General features: G+C 48.3%; 1 protein-coding gene across 1 annotated transcript in view; it reads right to left on the bottom strand.

Moving 5' to 3' along the window:
- Positions 1-22110, bottom strand: part of CRHR2 (corticotropin releasing hormone receptor 2) — a 151837-nt gene that overhangs the window by 49734 nt on the left and 79993 nt on the right. Inside the window, exons 3-5 of the mRNA XM_040352237.1 lie at positions 14607-14689; positions 10669-10775; positions 3375-3492 (exon numbers count right to left, since the gene is read on the bottom strand). Coding sequence (XP_040208171.1) covers positions 3375-3492; positions 10669-10775; positions 14607-14689 — 308 coding nt within the window. The remainder of the gene's footprint in view (positions 1-3374; positions 3493-10668; positions 10776-14606; positions 14690-22110) is intronic.

Genomic DNA, 22110 nt, shown 5'->3' with positions numbered 1-22110 from the left:
TTGCGATTTTTTTACCAAAAATATGTAGAAGAATGCGTATCGGCCAAAACTTTTTTTCATTTATTTTTATCTTGAACCATTCTACATTGTACAGTTGTCACCAGTATAAGAAGTGAGGAGAAAACTTCCAATGGGACCAAATCTTTTAGTGACAACTAAACTGGGGATTCCTCTCACTTTGGGGAGATTCCTTCTCATTTTCTGTAATGTCTCCAAGAGAGGAATTAAAAGGAAATCTCTCCAGCAGGACACAGACAGCAAAAGAAACAAAAAAACAGACAGGTTTTATTCATCCATTCATCCAATCCAGTGGCGGCGGGTGCTCAAAATTTTTGGGGGAGCGCAAACAAACTGAAACCTCCCCCCCCAACAATTTCAGCCACTGTGGCCATCAAACGCAGCCACTGTGCCCATCAATTGCCACCACTGTGCCATCAAACGCAGCCACTGTGCCATCAAACGCAGCCACTGTGCCATCAAATGCAGCCACTGTGCCCATCAATTGCTGACACTGTGCCCATCAATTGCTGACACTGTGCCCATCAGTTGCTGACACTGTGCCCATCAATTGCTGCTACTGTGCCAATCAATTGCTGACACTGTGCCCATCAATTGCTGCTACTGTGCCCATCAATTGCTGACACTGTGCCCATCAATTGCTGACACTGTGCCCATCAGTTGCTGACACTGTGCCCATCAATTGCTGCTACTGTGCCAATCAATTGCTGACACTGTGCCCATCAATTGCTGCTACTGTGCCCATCAATTGCTGACACTGTGCCTATCAATTGCTGACACTGTCCCCTTTAACTGCCGCTACTATGCCCATCAACTGCCGCTACTATGCCCATCAACTGCCGCTACTATGCCCATCAACTGCTGCTACTGTGCCCATCAATTGCTAACACTGTGCCCATCAACTGCTGCTACTGTGCCAATCAATTGCTGACACTGTGCCCATCAACTGCTGCTACTGTGCCCATCAACTGCCGCCAGCGTGCCCATTAATTGCTGCCACTGTACCCATCAATTGCTGACATTGTGCCCATCAATTGCTGACACTGTGCCCATCAATTGCTGACACTATGCCAATCAAACGCAGCCACTGTGCCCATCAATTGCCACCACTGTGCCATCAAACGCAGCCACTGTGCCCATCAATTGCCACCACTGTGCCCATCAATTGCTGACACTGTGCCCATCAATTGCTGACACTGTGCCCATCAATTGCTGACACTGTGCCCATCAATTGCTGACACTGTGCCCATCAATTGCTGCTACTGTGCCCATCAATTGCTGACACTGTGCCCATCAATTGCTGACACTGTGCCCATCAACTGCTGCTACTGTGCCCATCAATTGCTGACACTGTGCCCATCAACTGCTGACACTGTGCCCATCAACTGCTGCTACTGTGCCCATCAACTTCCGCCAGTGTGCCCATCAATTGCTGCCACTGTACCCATCAATTGCTGACATTGTGCCCATCAATTGCTGACACTGTGCCCATCAATTGCTGACACTATGCCAATCAATTGCTGACACTGTGCCCATCAACTGCCACAACTGTGCCCCTCAATTGCTGCTACTGTGCCCATCAATTGCTGCTACTGTGCCCATCAATTGCTGACACTGTGCCCATCAATTGCTGACACCGTGCCTATCAACTTCCGCTACTGTGCCCATCAATTTCTGACACCGTGCCCATCAATTGCTGACACTGTGCCCATCAATTGCTGACACTGTGCCCATCAATTGCTGACACTGTGCACATCAATTGCTGACACTGTGCCCATCAACTTTAGCTACTGTGCCCATCAACTTCCGCTACTGTGCCCATCAATTGCTGACACTGTGCCCATCAATTGCTGACCCTGTGCCCATCATTTGCTGACACTGTGCCCATCAACTGCCACTACTGTGCCCTCAACTGCTACTACTGTGCCTATCAATTGCCGCTACTGTGCACACCAATTGCTGCCAGTGTGCCCATCAATTGCCGCTACTGTGCCCATCAAATTCTGCCAATGTGCATCCCCCGCCTGCCCAGCACTTACCTTGTTTCGGTGGGGCAGCGGGTCAAGGCGGCGATGTCCTCAACACTCCTCGATGTCTTCTCCCGTCCTCTGCTAGGATTGGACGCCTGATAGGTGGCGTCCAATCAACAGTGCCTGTCGTTTCAGCCAATCAGGTGACAGGTCACAGACCCGAGCACCCGATTGGCTGAGAGGCGGTTCAGTGTTAGGAATGCAATTCATTCACTTTCCTAACACAATGCTGAGTGAACAGCGAGCGCCTATCCTATTAGAGCCTAGTGCTTCGAAAAAATACCCCGCCGCTGTAATTCAAGTGCCCGGTGCCCGGAAAGGGGTCAGGCACATGAATAGGGGGGTGGCAGCGGCGACCATAGATAGATTAATGCAATGCTGAATCTATCTATGGTGATAGAGAGGTGGCAGGAGAGCGGGGGCGGCGCCCGTGCGCCCTTTATGGACGCACCGCCACTGCATCCATCCAACACCTCCTTCCAAAAGTTAACAAAGGGGTAGATTCAGAAAGCAATTGCGCCTGCGTATCCATAGATACGCAGCGCAATTGCTAATTTGCGCCGGCGTATCGACATTTCTGTATTCAGAAAGCTCGATACGCCGACTGCAGCCTAAGATACGACTGGCATAAGGCTCTTATGCCGTCGTATCGTAGGCTGCATTCTTACGATGGCCGCTAGGTGGCGTTCCCGTAGTGGTCAGCGTAGAGTATGCAAATTGCATACTCACGCCGATTCACAACCGTACGCGCTCCCTGCGTTTGCATTTTACGTCGTTTGCGTTTGTCGGTTTCTGCGTAAGGCTGCTCATGCTATTAGCAGGGGCAGCCAATGCTAAGTATACCCGTCGTCCCCTCGTTTAGCGATTTTTAAAAATTACGTTGTTTGCGTAAGTGAATCGTGAATGGCGCTGGACGCCATTTACGTTCACGTTGAAGCAAATGACGTCCTTGCGACGTCATTTACCGCAATGCACGTCGGGAAAGTTTCCCGACGGAGCATGCGCACTACGTTCGGCGCGGGAACGCGCCTAATTTAAATGATCCACGCCCCCTACGGGATCATTTACATTGCGCACGCTTACCCCGGGCAGTTTTACGGAGCGCCCGCGCAAATTACGGAGCTACTGCTTCGTGAATGAAGCGTAGCGCAAGTAATTTACGGAGGCGTAGCGTTAAAACGGTACGCTGCGCCTCCGTAAGAGTGCGCAGCCCTACCTGAATCTACCCCAAAGAGTTTTAGGTTTCCATATACTTGGGTTGATTGGTCGTTATATTGCTTTGTCCATGGCAGTGCAATACAATGGCAGTACACAGAATGGGCATACCTCATTCTTCTCATGGATGTTGTGGTCAATCATCTGAAGGAGGAACCACATGATATTCCGGAGGATAAAGGTCGTGATTAAATTCCAATGAATAATGTTCCGAAGGCATCTTATACTCCTGGGAACAATAAAAGACCAAATTCAGATGAAGCAGAAATGATACTTTTATAGTATTGGGAACATCAAAGTAATAATGGCTGGTGGAAGGTTAGAAAACATCGACATTTAGAGAATAATCAAACAGTAAAAGCGTCAATAAACCCAAAACCAAAAAACGTATTATATTGCAGCATGTGGTGGCTGCATTTGTTTTCTTTTTTCTTTTTCTTTTTTGCCCTCAGTTTTCACCTGGTGATCTGGCCAGTAACACACCTCCTGTATTAGAGCACTCCCCCTCACTCTGGATGAAGGAGCACAGGGGGACAGATTACGACAGCAGTATTGTCAGTCTGGCGGGAGGGGAGTATTTAGGTGTCCGGCCCCTTGTCGGGCGCCAGGCATCTGAATTACAGCGGCGGGTGTGTTTTTGGAAGTGCCTGATTAGAGCCGTCGGCTCTAATAGGCGTCCCTATTAGAGCTCTAATAGGCTTCCAAATTGGTAAACAGCGGGCGCACTGCTGTGCGTTCGCTGATTACACAGTGTTGTGTTAGGGAATCAAATAAATTGCTTCCCTAACACTGACCCGCATCCCGGCCAATCAGGTGCACTGGGTCTGGTTATCCGTCACCTGATTGGCTGAAGCGACAGGCGCTGTGATTGGACGCCTGAAGGCGTCCAATCATAGCAGAAGAGGATGGGAGAAGACATCGAGGACTCGGAGGGAGCGTGGAGGAATGCGCTGACCCGAGACAGGCAAGTGCCGGGCAATTGATGGGGCACACTGGCGGCAATTGATGGGGCACACTGGCGGCAATTGATGGGGCACACTGGTGGCAATTGATGGGGCACACTGGTGCCAATTGATGGGGTCACACTGGCAGCAATTGATGGGGCACACTGCCAGCAAATGATAGGGCACACTGCCAGCAAATGATGGGGCACACTGGCGGCAATTGATGGGGCACACTGGCGCCAATTTATGGGGCACACTGGCAGCAATTGATGGGGCACACTGGCGGCTATTGATGGGGCACACTGGAGGCAATTGATGGGGCACACTGGAGGCAATTGATGGGGCACACTGGAGGCAATTGATGGGGCACACTGGAGGCAATTGATGGGGCACACTGGCAGCAATTGATGGGGCACACTGGCAGCAATTGATGGGGCACACTGGCGGCAATTGATGGGGCACACTGGCAGCAATTGATGGGGCACACTGGCAGCAATTGATGGTTACAGTGGCTGTGTTTGATGGCACAGTGGCGGCAATTTATGGGCACAGTGGCTGTGTATGAATGAATATTACATTTTTTCAATATGTGCTTTCAAAGCTTGATTTTTTTTTTCAACACTCCCAGATCCTTCAATACTATATGAACCTTCCGATCTTCCGATCTTCCATGAGTCTTGCTTCAAACCTTCTTGGCTACTTTATCTTTCTGAGAATTGTGTCCAATTTAGAACATGAAGATCAAAGCTCTGTGAACTGATCCAGCCAGGTTTTCTCTCGGCTCACTCTTTAATTGGGGTCATGCAGAACATTGACAGAAAACATCATCCAATGTCTCCATCTTCAAACAATCGACATGCTCCATAACAGGCCGTCCTTTCTTCTTGTTGGCTCTACCCTTTGGGGTGACCTTTTCCCATCTCCATTCACCACCATATGTTCTCTTAATAACACCTTCCAAATTGCTCGATAACACATACAACTTTAAACACTTTTTGCAAAATTCTAAAATGGATTTGAAAGAAAAGGGCCATGTATTTTTAGTGTGCTTTTTGTTTTTTTTTCTAGTGTAGCCAGTGCCGATCCTGACCTCCCTGGGGCCCTAAGCAAAATTACATGTTACATTAAAGTTGAGAAACTGGGGGTGGGGTGGGGGGTGGGGGTTGTTCTGGCAGAATGACATCTTACATTAAAGTGGAGGTTCACCCTTTAAAAAAAATTCTGACATCACACAGAGTCGCGCCATCCTACAGACAGAATGCTGGTGTTTTTTTTTTTTTCTCAGCACATACCTCTTAATCCCGATTTTCACCTCACGGCAATCCCGCGGGAGTGGGCGTTCCCAAGCACTGCCTGTGATTGACAGGCTTCCGAACGGCGCATACTGCGCGTCACAGGTTGCCGACAGAACCCGAACGTTGGTGCGCAGGCGCCGTATAGAGCCGAAACCGACGTTTGAGTTTTTTGGCAACCTGTGACATGCAGTATGCGCTGTTCGGAAGCCTGTCAATCACAGGCAGTGCTTGGGAACGCCCACTCCCGCGGGATTGCCGTGAGGTGAAAATCGGGATTAAGAGGTATGTGCTGAGAAAAAAAACAAAAAACGGCATTCTGTCGGTAGGATGGCGCGACTCCGTGTGATGTCAGAATTTTTTTTGAGGGTGAACCTCCACTTTAAAGTGAGAAGCTGGGGTGCTGAACTCTTACCTCTTCTCCCATGCAGCCAGCGAGTTGAGAAGCAGGATAAGGGGCTGAAAATGACTTCTCACCAGGCGGGACCTCTAGTAATTTGGGGGGCCCTCCGCAGCTTTGCGGGGCCCTAAGCGGCTAGCATAGTGAGCCTATAGGGCAGATTGGCCCTAAGTGTAGCGCCTGGGTACTTTATGGTACCGGTGCTAGTTAAATTTAGAGGGAGATTAGAGTGTAGTTAAACTCTGATCCAAATTGTTATGTGCAAAACAGGGTCTCTGTCTCAGCTTGGCTGTGCCGTGGGCTATTCTGTTGCTCTGGGGTGTTCTTCCAACCCTGGTGCTGCAGGTGGCAGCAGTGGAGTCAAGGTTTGGGTGCTCTTTCCCAGCAGCCAATCAGGAGGCTTTGGCCTCGCTGTGCATGCTGGGAAGGGGTATTTAAGGGGCAGACGCCATTGGTTCTGGTCCTCCTTCATCCCGTGTGACACCCACCTTTCTGAGCTATATTGCCTCTCATATGCAAATAGTATTATATCTACAATATACACCTCAAGTATTCTACTATAATTACCTGAGCTATACTGCCTTTCATACGCAACTATTGGTTGTTACTACAACTCCTATTAATTACGTGTACTCTCAAAGTACCTCAGCTATATTGCTTCTCATACGCAACTATTAGTTGTTACTACAACTCAAATTTACTACGTGCTGACATAAGTGCTACTTGTATATGGGCCCATGCCCTAAAGTTGCGGAACATGTTCTCCTAAACTTCTATGCTAAGGGTTGACGTATTCTATACCTCCTCCCTTAGTCGCCTAATGCACGACGCTATGTAATACTCATAACCATTAGCGCATAACCCCGGCGTTATGGCCTACCTGGCCGGGGCGTTCGTGCCACGCGGTGTTCCTGGTTCCCGGGACCATGTTGGCCCGGAGCATCTGAACAGCGACGGGGACCCAGTGAGCGACTGGGTTCCCACCTTTGAGGATCCCAAGCTGTATTGCTGTTCGGTGGGGAGTCCATCTGAGAAGCGCCATTGAGAGGCTGGCGGTCCAAAAGGGCCTCGACAAACCACCGGGGATCAAGGTAGCCGGACACTGAGGGATTGATCACCTGTCAGTCGGTACCTGAGCGACAAGTGGAAGGAGATCCAGGTGTAATTCATCTAAGGAGGATTATCTCTGTAACTACAAGTCAGAGAGGACCTGTGGTAGAGGTGTCTCTCTGAAGTTCACCAAGGAGGGTCTGTGGCAGAGACTTCTCCTCAAGTTCACCAAGGAGGGTCTGTGGCAGAGACTTCTCCTCAAGTTCACCAAGGAGGGTCTGTGGCAGAGACTTCTCCTCAAGTTCACCAAGGAGGGTCTGTGGCAGAGACTTCTCCTCAAGTTCACCAAGGAGGGTCTGTGGCAGAGACTTCTCCTCAAGTTCACCAAGGAGGGTCTGTGGCAGAGACTTCTCCTCAAGTTCACCAAGGAGGGTCTGTGGCAGAGACTTCTCCTCAAGTTTATCAAGGAGGGTCTGTGGCAGAGACTACATCCTACAAATGTTCGAGTGATACTCCGGCTGCCAGGTCAGTGAGAGAGGCCTGTCCGGGTACACTAAACCCACTCAGGCTGGAGTGGCGCAGACAAGTGTTACGCCTGGGAGCAGGACTGTTTCCCTATCATCACGCCTGGATCTGCTGTTCTTCTTTCTTCTTCAACTTTACTTTCCTCACCACAAGTTTATTGTTTTTACCCGGCTGGGTAATAAAGAGCACAGCAAAGAGCACATGTTGCGGACATTCCTTTTACTTTTACCAAATGCAATACGCATCATTCACCCCTAAGAATTCAGGGGAGCCATGAGGTAAATGTGCCACCCAAAACAACCAGCAGCTCCTCCGGGAGTAATGCTACACTAGTATTTTATTTTAACCACTTCCGGCCCACCGCACGACTATATACGTCGGCTGTTGGAAGAGGGATATCTTTGTTATGGTAGCAGCTAGATACCAAAACCCCGGTATCCTCGTCTTTAGCCGGCAGTCCAGTTTCGATAATGGTGGTCTCTGCGGCGGATTCGCCGCAAGATCACCGTTATCGGTGGTGGGAGAGGGACCCCCCTCCTGTTGCTCTCCTATGCCCTCCGACGCTTACCGGAGCCGTCGGCAGCATCATCTGCTGCCGACGGCTCCGCAATCGGGTCCTTCCTGTGGCTGGGTATGGAGATGAGTGAAGGGAAGATGGCCCCCACTCTTCTCCATACCATAGCAGGGCGGAAGCGACGTCAAAACATCACTTCCGCCTATAGCTCTTAAAGGGAATTTTTTTTGTAATTTTTTATTTTTTTTTGCATTATAGTGTAAATATGAGATGTGATGTCTTTTTGACTCCAGGTCTCATATTTAAGAGGACCTGTCATGCTTTTTTCTATTACAAGGGATATTTACAATCCTTGTGATAGGAATAAAAGTGACAATTTTTTTTTGCTGGGCGGTGGGGGGTAAGCTCACTTGCTGGTTGCTGCCTGGCTTACCATTGCCCATCAATTTTGAACACTAAACTCACCTACCTGACACACTGACCATTACACTGACTACCTGACATACATACACCTACCTGACATACACACACCTACCTGACATACATACACCTACCTGACATACACTGACATACATACACCTACCTGACATACCGTATTTATCGGCGTATACCGCGCAATATTTTCCCCTGAAAATCAGGGCAAAATCGTGGGTGCGCGATATACGCCGATACCCGCTTTCCCGCCACGAGTTTGAATACTGCGCCGGCATATACCGAGCGCAGTACACTCGTGTATCTTCGGGCAGTCTCCGCGCCTCTCGCGCTGACATCCTGAGCGTACAGGACGTCAGCGTGAGAGTTGCCGAGCCTGCCCGGCGATACACGAGTGTACTGCGCTCGGTATATGTCGGCGCAGTATTCAAACTCGGCGCGGGAAACGAGCGGGGAGGACGCCGCAGAAGGACGCCGGACCCGACGAAGAGGACACCCGAAGCCGCAGACGGACGCCGGACCCGACGAGGCCGCCGATGGACGCCGCGCAAGACACCAAAACTGTAAGTACAAAACATCTTTATTCCACAGGAATTCGGGCAATTTTAGGGGTGCGCGCTATACACGGGAGCGCGCTATACCCCGATAAATACGGTACATACACCTACCTGACCTACATACACCTGCCTGACCTACATACACCTACCTGACCTACACTGAACTCGCCTACCTGACCTACATACACTCACCTACCTGACATACATACACCTACCTGACTTTTTTGCATTTACATTTACTTGGCTGTCTGTTGAACCTAGTTGCCTTTTTACCTTGCTATCACCCGATCGCCCTGATCGCTCCTCTGCTGACTTGATCTTTCCCGATTTATCCGAGAGCCGCTCGCCCGAGCTTCGAGTGGGGATCATCTCAGTGATGTGGCGCGGCGGCGGTATTGTAATTCCCGCCTTCTGGAACTTGCAGCGCCTATGATGGACGTCACACGTCCCGCGGATCCCGGCATTGAATCAGTGGGACGTCCATCATAGGCGTTGCAGGCTCCAGAAGGCGGGAACTGCTATCGCAGGACTCGGCCACAATCGGAGCGGCCGCACTCGGTCACATTTGGCAGGACTCGGTCTCGGCCACACTCGACGAGGCGGAACTCGGGATCAGAACGGTGCTCGCTGCTCGGGGCTAACAATGGACAGCTAAAATGCCCGTGACTCTGGGTTTTACGGGGACCCATTTGGGGCTCCAGCCCCCTAAGCCCGGGCCTAACGACGCCTCACACGGTCCTCTTCAGGAGTTATCAATGTAGGACCGGATTCAGAAAGAATTTACGTTGGCGTATCTATTGATACGCCGCGTAAATTCTAAGCTGCGCCGGCGTATCTTCTTTCTGTATTCAGAAAGCAAGATACGCCGAAATTTGGCTAAGATACGACTGACGTAAGTCTCTTACGCCGTCGTATCTTAGTTGCATATTTACGCTGGCCGCTAGGTGGCGCTTCCGTCGATTTACGCGTAGAATATGCAAATTAGGTAGATACGCCGATTCACAAACGTAGTTGCGCCCGGCGTATCTATATGCGTCGTTTACGTTAGGCGTCGGATCGGCGTAAAGTTACCCCTGCTATATGAGGCGTACGCAATGTTAAGTATTGACGTCGGGACAGCGTCGAATTTTCCGTCGTTTGCGTAAAACGTTCACGAATAGGGCTTTGCGTAAGTTACGTTCACGTCGAAAGCATTGACTATTTGCAGCGTAATTGGGAGCATGCGCACTGGGATACGTTCACGGACGGCGCATGCGCCGTTAGTCAAAAACGTCATTTACGTGGGGTCAGCCTTCATTACCATACAACACGCCCACTGCATGTTGGGCGTGTTTACGCCGGACCACATACGCTACGCCGCCGTAACTTAGGGCGCAAGTTCTTTCTGAATACGGAACTTGCGCCCTAAGTTACGGCGGCGTAGTGTATCTGAGATACACTATGCCCGCCGATAGATACGTATATGTATCTGAATCTGGCCCGTAGACTTTATTTGTGAAATCTAAATGGAATGGAAACTGTGACCCCATAGGGTGAGCGTTGTCACCCCAGGACAGGAAGTGACAAAACAAATAAAAAAAGTCAGAAAAATGAAACTGAACCATGAGCAGCAATATATTACATTTTCTTTCTTTTTTTTTTTTTACTTTGGAAAGGCCTCCAAAAGGAATCGAGAAAAAAAAATGTCTTACCTTAAACACAGGAAGAGCAGGAAGGCGATGACCAGCGCCAGCACGGAGATGCAGTGCCCCAGGTAGTTTATAATAAGAGCGATCTTATAATGCAGATCGTGCTTCCTCTGCAGACAAGAACACAATATGATTCAATTAGCCTGACTCTCCACAATAACGTTACAGGACATTTAACCTGCTTAGGGAGCAGTAATTATCTTCCCCACACAGCAGATAATCTCATCACCGAACCTCCACATGGGTTATTTTGGGATGAGTAAAACTTTATGGACTAGAGAAGTTATATTCCAACCTGCAGACACATCGCAACAACGGCAAATATCATTTTCAGGCAATGCTGGAATGGAAGAAGATCGAAAGTTTGAGGTCAAGGCATATGGGTTCGAAGAGTTACCTGCCATGTCAGGCTAATGCACGTGCACACTCACACACACTATATTGTCAAAAGTATTGGGACACCTGCCTTTCCACACATTTAGGCCCGGATTCACAGACACTGGCGCACATTTACGCCGACGCAGTGCAGAGAGGCAAGCATGGAATTCACATAGCACTTCCTCCCAAAACTGCGCTGGGTTTCCAAGGCGTAAATCAGTGGAAGTGGGCGTGAGCCATGCTAATGAGGCGTGACCCCATGCAAATGATGGGCCGAGCGCAAGACAGATACGTATCGCCAACTGCGCATGCGCCGTCCCGTGGGCGCATCTCAGTGCGCATGCTCACAATCACGTCGGAACAACTGCCTAAGATACGTCGGATCAATGCCTTACGGCGTGAACGTAACCTACGCCTAGTCATATTCACGTCCTACGTAAAATACGTCGGCTTGTGTTCCCTGGTGCAGCCCTTTGCATGGATGCTGCTGAGTTACACCTCCTTTATGCTCCATACAAGTGTGTATCCAGAGCCACTGTGATGGAATGAGACATTTGTCGGATACCTTCTGCATAAAGAAGGTTCTACTGAGCTAGCATAGCTGAGCTGCCTTGAAAAAAGTATTCATACCGCTTGAAATTCTCCACATTTTGTCATGTTACAGCCAAAAACATAAATGGTATTTTATTGGGATTTTATGTGATGGACCAACACAAAGTGGCCCATAATTGTGAAGTGGAAGGAAAATGATAAATGGTTTTCAGATTTTTTTTACAAATAAATGTGTGAAAAGTGTGGGGGGTACATTTGTACTCAGCCCCCTTTACTCTGATACCCCTAACTAAACTCTAGTGGAACCAATTGCCTTCAGAAGTCACCTAATTAGTAAATAGAGTCCACCTGTGTGTAATTTAATCTCAGTATAAATACAGCTGTTCTGTGAAGCCCTCAGAGGTTTGTTAGAGAACCTTAGTGAACAAACAGCCTCATGAAGGCCAAGGAACACACCAGACAGGTCAGGGATAAAGTTGTGGAGAAGTATAAAGCAGGGTTAGGTTCTAAAAAAATCTCCCAAGCTTTGAACATCTCACGGAGCTTCTGTTCAATCCATCATCCGAAAATGGAAAGAGTATGGCACAACTGCAAACCTACCAAGACATGGCCGTCCATCTAAACTGACTGGGCCGGGCAAGGAGAGCATTCATCAGAGAAGCAGCCAAGAGGCCCATGGGAACTCTGGAGGAGCTGCAGAGATCCACAGCTCAGGTGGGAGGATCTGTCCACAGGACAACTATTAGTGGTCTCTCCACAAATCTGCCCTTTATGGAAGAGTGACATAAAGGAAAATATAAGAAGTCATGTTTGCAGTTTGTGAGAAGCCATGTGGGGGACACAGCCAACATGAGGAAGAAGGTGATCTGGTCAGATGAGACTGTAATTTAACTTTTTGGCCTAAAAGCAAAACGTTATGTGTGGGGAAAACTAACACTGCACATCGCCCTGAACACCCCATCCCCACCGTGAAACATGGTGGTGGCAGCATCATGTGGTGGGGATGCTTTTCTTCAGCAGGGACAGGGAAGCTGGTCAGAGTTGATGGGAAGATGGACGGAGCCAAATACAGGACAATCTTAGAAGAAAACCTGTTAGAGTCTGTAAAAGACTTGAGACTGGGGGGGAGGTTCACCTTCCAGCAGGACAACGACCCTAAACATACAGCCAGAGCTACAATGGAATGGTTTACATCAAAGCCTATGCATGTGTTAGAATGGCCCAGTCACAGTCCAGACCTAAATCCCATTGAGAATCTGTGTTGAGAACACAATTAAGAACATGTTTCACGGTGTGGATGGTGTGTTCAGAGTGATGTGCAGTGTTCGTTTTCCGCCACACATAGCGTTTTGCTTTTAGACCAAAAAGTTAAATTTTTGGTCTCATCTAACCAGAGCACCTTCTTCCACATGTTTGCTGTGTCCCCTCCCCCACATGGCTTCTCACAAACTGCAAACAGGACTTCTTATGGCTTTCTATCACCAATGTCTTTCTTCTTGTCACTCTTCCATAAAGGGCAGATTTGTGGAGAGACCACTAATAGTTGTCCTGTGGACAGATTCTCCCCCCTGAGCTGTGGATCTCTGCAGCTCCTCCAGTGTTCCCATGGGCCTCTTGGCTGTTTCTCTGATGAATGCTCTCCTTGCCCGGCCGGTCAGTTTAGGTGGATGGCCATGTCTTGGTAGGGTTGCAGTTGTGCTATACTCTTTCCATTTTCGGATGATGGATTGAACAGAAGCTCTGTGAGATGTTCAAAGCTTGGGATATTTTTGTATAACCTAACCCTGCTTTATACTTCTCCACAACTTCATCCCTGACCTGTCTGGTGTGTTCCTTGGCCTTCATGATGCTGTTTGTTCAGCAAGGTTCTCTAACAAACCTCTGAGGGCTTCACAGAACAGCTGTATTTATACTGAGAATAATATATTCTCTATTTACTAATTAGGCAAATTCTGAAGGCAATTGGTTCCCCTAAATGTTAATTAGGGGGTATCAGAGTAAAGGGGGCTGAATACAAATGCCCCCCACACTTTTCACATATTTATTTGTAAAAAAAAAATTGAAAACCATTTATCATTTTCCTTCAACTTCACAATTATGAGCCACTTTGTGTTGGTGAGCCTAGGTTCACACTGCTGTGGAATCAAAATTGTGGTAAAATGCGCGATTTTACCGCAATTTCGCGGCTGCGATTTTGACGCGATTTTGCCCGCAATTTAATGTAAATCGCGGCCCGAAATCGCAAAAAGTAGTACAGGAACTACTTTTTGAAATCGCAGATGCGGCGTCGCACTGATTAGGACAGTGCCATTGCCGACAATTGCCGCCGATTTGAGATGCGATTTGACATGTCAAATCGCATCTCAAATCGTTCCAAATCGTACCCAGTGTGAACCAGGGCTTAATCACATAAAATCCCAATAAAATTTATGTTTTTGGTTGTAACATGACCAAATGTGGAGCATTTCAAGGGGTATGAATACTTTTTCAAGGCACTGTATGTATATTTATTTAGTAAATCAGTCCCTGTATGTCCCGGCCTGGCGGTGACACAACCGGGTGAGCGACTGGTGGCACCACCACAGACAAATTTCCGGTGATAAGTATCAGAAATGAAATGAAGATGGCGGAGCGGCACCGTCTGTCCTCCATCACACAGGGGAAGACGATCTGAGGAGAACCTTTGGATGTATGGCGGGGGATGGTCTTCCTGACAACATGTGGAGAATTTCAAGGGGTATGAATACTTTTTCAAGGCGCTGTATGTATATTTATTTAGTAAATCAGTCCCTGTATGTCCCGGCCTGGCGGGGACACAACTGGGTGAGCGACTGGTGGCACCACTACAGACAAATTTCCGGTGATAAGTATCAGAAATGAAATGAAGATGGCGGAGCGGCACCGTCTGTCCTCCATCACACAGGGGAAGACGATCTGAGGAGAACCTTTGGATGTATGGCGGGGGATGGTCTTCCTGTGATAAGCAGAGATTGCAGTGTCTGTGGGCTCACCTTATCCAGGATGGGAACACACTGGGAATAATTCATCCAGGAGGCCCAAGTCCCGTTCTCAAAACATTCTCTGAAAACAGCCCCTGCCAAGAAAAGAAAAACAGAACAATCGTTCACAACATAGAAAGGAAATCTCATAGAGCTGAAAAGTCAAATATACAAATAATACCTCCCCTCCCCCCCCCCCCATCCATTCACATGCAATCCATGATGGCATCATTGGTGTCATTGCAGAAATTGGGGCAGATCCACAGAGCAAGTACGCCGGCGTATCTCCTGATACGCCGGCGTACTTTCAAATTTCCCGCGTCGTATCTTTAGTTTGAATCCTCAAAACAAGATACGACGGCTTCTGGCTTCGATCCGACAGGCGTACGCCTTCGGATCTTAGATGCAATACTTCGGCGTCCGCTGGGTGGAGTTTGCGTCGTTTTCCGCATCGGGTATGCAAATTAGCAATTTACGACGATCCACGAACGTACGCGCGGCCGTCGCATTTTCTAACGCCGTCTGTAGTCGGCTTTTTCCGGCGTATAGTTAAAGTTGGTATTTTGCGGCGTATAGATAGACTTGCCATGTAAAGTATGGCCGTCGTTCCCGCGTCGAAATTTGAATGTTTTTTTTTTTTGCGTAAGTCGTCCGTGAATAGGGATGGACGTAACTCACGTCTAAGTTCAAAAAATGTTGCGACGTCATTTCGCGCAAAGCATGGCGGGAAATTTTAAAACGGAGCATGCGCAGTTCATTCGGCGCGGGGGCACGCTTCATTTAAATGAATCACGCCCCCTGCCCGCCGATTTGAATTGCACGCCGAGAGATACACTACGCCGCCGTAACTTACGGCGCAAATTCTTTGTGGATTCAAAGAATTCAAAAGTAAGTTACAGCGGCGTAGCGTATCTCTGATACGCTGCGCCTATGTAAATGTACGTGGATCTGCCCCCTTGTTCTCACTCGTTGGTGTCATTGGGAGGAATAGTGCCCCATCATTGGTGATATTGTGCCCCATCATTGGTGTCATTGGCAAAATTGTGCCCCATCATTGCATTGGTGTCATTGGAAGAAATTGTTCCTACTCATTGGTGTCATTGGGGAAATTGTGCCCCCGCTTTGGTGTAATTGGGAGGAATTTTGCCCCATCATTGGTGTCGATGGCCCGGATTCAAATACGAGTTACGACGGCGTATCTCCAGATACGCCGTCGTAACTCTGAGTGTGCGGGGTCGTATCTATGCACCTGATTCTTAGAATCAGTTACGCATAGATTTCCCTAAGATCCAACAGGCGTAAGTCTCTTACGCCGTCGTATCTTAGTTGCATATTTACGCTGGCCGCTAGGTGGCGCTTCCATATATTTACGCGTCGAATATGCAAATTAGGTAGATACGCCGATTCAGAAACGTACGTCTGCCCGGCGCATTTTTTTTTTTACGTAGTTTACGTAAGGCTTTTTCCGGCGTAAAGTTGCCCCTGCTATATGAGGCGTAGCCAATGTTAAGTATGGACGTCGGGCCAGCGTAAAATTTTCCGTCGATAAGTCGTTCGCGAATAGGGCTTTGCGTAAGTTACGTTCACGTCGAAACCAATGAGGCTTTGCGGCGTAATTTGGAGCATGCGCATTGGGACACGTCCACGGACGGCGCATGCGCCGTTCGTAAAAAGCGTCATTTGCGTGGGGTCACGAGTAATTAACATAAAACACGCCCACCTCCTCCACATTTGAATTAGGCGGGCTTACGCTGGCCCAGTTACACTACGCCGCCGTAACTTACAGCGCAAGTTCTTTCTGAATACGGGACCTGCCGCTGTAAGTTACCCCATCATTGGAAGAAATGGTTCCCACTCGTTGGTGTCACTGGGCCATATTCTTAAACAAGTTACGTAGGCGTATCAGCAGATACGCCTACGTAAGTCCGTTTCCTATGTTTAAGTGTATTCTCAAACTGAGATACACTTAAACATGCCTAAGATACGACGGCTTGCGCCGTTGTATCTTAGGCTGCAATATTTACGCTGACCGCTAGGTGGCGGTCAGCGTAGAATATGCAAATGACTAGTCACGCCGATTCTCTAACGTACGCCTGCCCGCCGTAGTGTTTTAACGTCGTTTCCGTAAGCGATACGCGGCGTAAAGATAAAGATGCCCCCTAGGTGGCGTACTCAATGTTAAGTATGGCCGTCGATCCCGCGTCGAAATTTCAAAATTTAACGTCGTTTGCGTAAGTCGTCCGTGAATGGCGCTGGACGCCATTTACGTTACAGTCAAAACAAATGACGTCCGTGAGACGTCATTTAGCGCAATGCACGTCGGGTAATTTACCCGAAGGAGCATGCGCATTACGATCGGCGCGGGAGCGCGCCTAATTTAAATGACCCACGCCCCCTGCCAGGATCATTTGAATTAGGATGGCTTACGCGGGTGGACTTTACGCGACGCCGCCGCAAGTTTACAGGTAAGTGGTTTGTGAATCAGGCACTTGCCACTTAAACTTGCGGCGGAGTAACGTAAAGTACATACGTTCCGCCGCCTTAGATGTATAAGAATATGGCCCATTGGGAGTAATGCTATTGTGACATTTTTGCATTGCTGAATCCCCCCGCCCACATCGAGACAATCCGCCGCGAAGCTTCGTCTGCAATTATTTTTAGTTCCATCGCCAATAGATCATCACGAGGAGAAGTTAATTTCACAATTTGCTTTTCCCATTTATGGGTCTTGCCCGATAATTGCTCTTTTTAAAGGTTCAGAAAGCTGACATTTCCCGTTTATTAAATAAAGGGCGCAAATAGAGGGAGAGGCACGGAGGTGATTTATCACACAAAACATCTTCAAAGACCAAATCGATAATCAAAGACAAAAGACAACATACAGAATTAAAGTGGAACTCTGGGATTTAAAAAAATAAATAAAATAAGCACCTCCAGGGCTTTTCCCCCTCAGAGAACAGGTGTAGGTATCCCACCCCTGAGTAACCCCTTGTCTCCGCCCCCTACCCGCCTCCGAGCACTGCCCCTTGTATCCCCTTCCCCTATCCTCCTCCCAGTACCACTCCTTTCAGAGAATACAGAACCACATATTGTTTTGTGGTGTTAAGTAGTTTGTATGCAATTTGTTACTAATAACAAGAAAGGTAATACAAATTGACTCCCTCCCCAGCAACAAAAGATCCTCCCTTACAACAATAGACTCCCTCAGCTGCAAGGAATCCTCCCCAGCAACAATAGGCTTCCCCAACAACAAAAGATCCTCCCCTGAAACAATACACTCCCCCAGCTACAAGGAATCCTCCCCAGCCACAATAGGCTTCCCCAACAACAAAAGATCCTCCCCTACAACAATAGACTCCCCCAGCTACAAGGAATCCTTCCTAGCAACAATAGGCTTCCCCAACAACAAAAGGTCCTCCCCCTACAACAATAGACTTCCCCAGCAACAAAAGATCCTCCATAGCAACAATAGATCCAAAGCAACAAAAGATCCTCCATAGCAACAATAGATCCAAAGCAACAAAAGATCCTCCACAGCAACAATAGATCCTCCCCAGCATTTGCCTCCCCTTGCCCTATGGAGCGGATGCCCATGGCCCGGTACACACGATCCGATTATCGAACAAATGATCGTCCGTTTTTTTTTGTATGCTAATCTCACGTTGAATCTGATTAATTTACGAAAATCACGAAAATTCTCGTACGGCAGAATAAAAAATCGGAAGTGATGTCATGCGTTGTAATGCATTCGTATTGCATTTTCGAACGACAGCTGTACTGATTAAACGAAAATCGTACGAAAAAAATTTCTGTGCATGTCCGATAGTATAAAATCGGATGAACTGTCCTGATTGGCTCTCGAAAACTCTGTACTATCGTACGATCGCTTCGAAAGCGGCATTTTTCGTACGATTTTCGGATCGTGTGTACGAGGCTTAAGACTGGGATGCCATTAAAAGTCTAGGGCCAGATTCTCAAAAGAGTTACGCCGGTGTATCTACTGATACACCGGCGTAATTCGAAATTTCCCGCCGGCGTATCATTGTTTTGTATTCGCAAAACAAGATACGCCGGAATTAGGCTAGGATACGACTTACACCGTCGGATCCTAAATGCAATACAACGCTGACCGCTAGGTGGCGTTTACGTTCAGGTCTCATTTGACTATGCAAATGAGCCTGATACGCCGATTCCCGAACGAATTTGCGTTGCATAGTCGTCGTTTCCGTAAGCGTAAGGTTACCCCTGCTATATGAGGGGTAACCTTACGCCAGTCCGCCGTATGCCATGTTAAGTATGGCGTCGGATCCGCGTCGTCTTTTTCCGTCGGTTACGTCGTTTTCCTAAGTCGTTCTTGAATACGACTTTACGTCAATGACGCTCACGTCGCCGTCATTGACGCTTTCCGTCGTGAGCTGGAGCATGCGCACTGGGCTATTTTTCAGCCCGGCGCATGCGCAGTTCAATCGGCACGGGGGCGCGCTTAATTTGAATACGCCCCCTTTGAATTACGCGGCATATACGCCGGGCCAATTACACTACGCCGCCGCAAATTACGGAGCAAGTGCTTGGAGAATACGGCACTTGCTCCAGTAAGTTGCGGCGGCGTGGTGTAAATGGCTTACGCTACGCCGCCGCAGATTCTACGAGAATCTGGCCCCTTGTGCGTGTAAAGGCAGGCGTCCCAATACTTTTGGTAATATAGTGGAAAAATATATATAGAGGAGGAAACACCAAGCAGTTGGGAGGCGGTGTCCTCCTTTAATCTGAACGTATAGCACAGCTGAGAGCCGCGCTCAGGATTATTTAGGACGTGTAATAAACACGCGGCGCGGTGAGACCTTGCGCCTTCTATAGATCTATGTTTGGCTGATATTAAACTTGACGGGGGAAACATGCTATTAGCCAGCAGAGGGGAAAAAAATATATTACCCACCTGTGTCCCGGCGAGGCGGAGGGGGGGCTTTATTTATAGACCGCGGGAGCCGTTCCGTTTTATTGATGGACAGTATTGGATTAAAGTAAAAGCTGACGCGTTCTGCAGTGATATGTGATATAGTCAGGACCGGATTACGGAACAGTAACAGCTGCAGGGCTCTACATTTATAAAGTGTGCGATGGAAGAGAATAAAAGAATGTGATCTGGATAGTGGACCTTACAACCCCCCCCCCCCCCCCATGGCAGCAGCAAAGGCTAAAGAATGGGGGGGCGCTCGATTGCTAAACTTCATAGTTGAGGTGGAAACGGACATCAAAGCAGCTTCCATGGCTGGGGCTGTACTAATGGGGGCCATACATGGAACAATTTGATGTACTCAATAAAAAGTCAAGTTCCAATCAGTCATGCCGCGTACACACGATCATTTTTCGGCATGAAAAAAACGTTGTTTTTCAACAACGTCATTTAAAATGATCGTGTGGGCTTTTTTTTTTGAACATGCTGCATTTTTTAAACGTCATTTGAACCACTTAAGACCCGGACCAAAATGGAGCTATAGGACCCGGACAGTTTTTGCGATTCGGCACTACGTCGCTTTAACAGACAATTTCGCGGTCGTGCGACGTTGCTCCCAAACAAAATTGGCGTCCTTTTTTTCCCACAAATAGAGCTTTCTTTTGGTGGTATTTGATCACCTCTGCGGTTTTTATTTTTTGCGCTATAAACAAAAACAGAGCGACAATTTTGAAAAAAATGCAATATTTTTTACTTTTTGCTATAATAAATATCCCCAAAAAATATATAAAAAACATATTTTTTCCCCTCAGTTTAGGCCGATACGTATTCTTCTACCTATTTTTGGTAAAAAAAAAATCGCAATAAGCGTTTATCGGTTGTTTTTTGCGCAAAATTTATAGCGTTTACAAAATAGGGGATAGTTTTATTGCATTTTTATAAAAAAACTATTTTTTTACTACTAATGGCGGCGATCAGCGATTTTTTTCGTGACTGCGACATTATGGCGGACACTTCGGACAATTTTGACACATTTTTGTGATCATTGTCATTTTCACAGCAAAAAATGCATTTAAAATGCATTGTTTTTTGTGAAAATGACAGTTGCAGTTTGGGAGTTAGCCACAAGGGGGCGCTGTTGGGGTTATGTGTTCCCTGAAGTGTGTTTACAACTGTAGGGGGTGTGGCTGTAGGTGTGACGTCATCGATTGTGTCCCCCTATAAAAGGGATCACACGATCGATGCGCCGCCACAGTGAAGAACGGGGAAGCTGTGTTTACACACGGCTCTCCCCGTTCTTCAGGTCCGGGGACCGATCGTGGGACTCCAGCGGCGATCCAACCGCGGGTCCCATGGTCCTGGAGCTTTCGGACCGGGTCGCGGGAGAGCGCCACGCAGTCCCCCCTTCACATCACAGTCCCCCCTTTACATCAGTGTCCTCAGTCCCCCCTTCACATCACAGTCCCCCTTTTACATCAGTGTCCTCAGTCCCCCTTCACATCAGTCTCCCTTTACATCAGTGTCCTCAGTCCCCCCTTCACATCACAGTCCCCCCTTTACATCAGTGTCCTCAGTCCCCCTTCACATCAGTCTCCCTTTACATCAGTGTCCTCAGTCCCCCCTTCACATCACAGTCCCCCTTTTACATCAGTGTCCTCAGTCCCCCTTTACATCACAGTCCCCCCTTTACATCAGTGTCCTCAGTCCCCCTTTACATCACAGTCCCCCTTTTACATCAGTGTCCTCAGTCCCCCCTTCACATCACAGTCCCCCCTTTACATCAGTGTCCTCAGTCCCCCCTTCACATCACAGTCCCCCCTTTACATCAGTGTCCTCAGTCCCCCCTTCACATCACAGTCCCCCCTTTACATCAGTGTCCTCAGTCCCCCCTTCACATCACAGTCCCCCCTTTACATCAGTGTCCTCAGTCCCCCCTTCACATCACAGTCCCCCCTTTACATCAGTGTCCTCAGTCCCCCCTTCACATCACAGTCCCCTTTACATCAGTATCCTTAGTTCCCCCTTCACAGTCACCCCTTTACATCAGTGTCCTCAGTCCTCTCTTCACATCACAGTCCCCCCTTTATATAAATTTTCACAGTCCCCCGTTTACATCAGTGTCCTCAGTCCCCCCTTCACATACAGTCCCCCCTTTACATCATTGTTCACAGTCCCCTTTACATCACAGCCCCCCTTTAAACCAGTGTGCTCAGCCTCCCTTTACATTACAGTCCCTCCTTTCCATCAGTGTTCTCAGTCTCCCCCCACCCCCCTTCACATCACAATCCCACCTTAACAACAGTGTCCTCAGCTCCTCCTTTACATTAAGTCCCCCTTTACATCAGTGTCCTCAGTCCCCCCCCCCCCCCTTCACATCACAGCCACCTCTTTGCATCAGTGTTCTAAGTTCCCTCTGCATATCATAGTCCCCCCTGTACATCAGTGTCCTCAGTCCCCCCTTCACAGTCCTCCTTTACATCAGTGTCCTCAGTTCTCTGTAGTTCCGCATCAGCATTTGACTACGGGTCTACTTTAACTGGTTGCCGACCAGCCGCCATCGTT

Source organism: Rana temporaria, chromosome 5, assembly GCF_905171775.1.
Source record: "Rana temporaria chromosome 5, aRanTem1.1, whole genome shotgun sequence".
NCBI lineage: Eukaryota > Metazoa > Chordata > Amphibia > Anura > Ranidae > Rana > Rana temporaria.
This window is presented reverse-complemented; position numbering and strand designations above follow the sequence as displayed.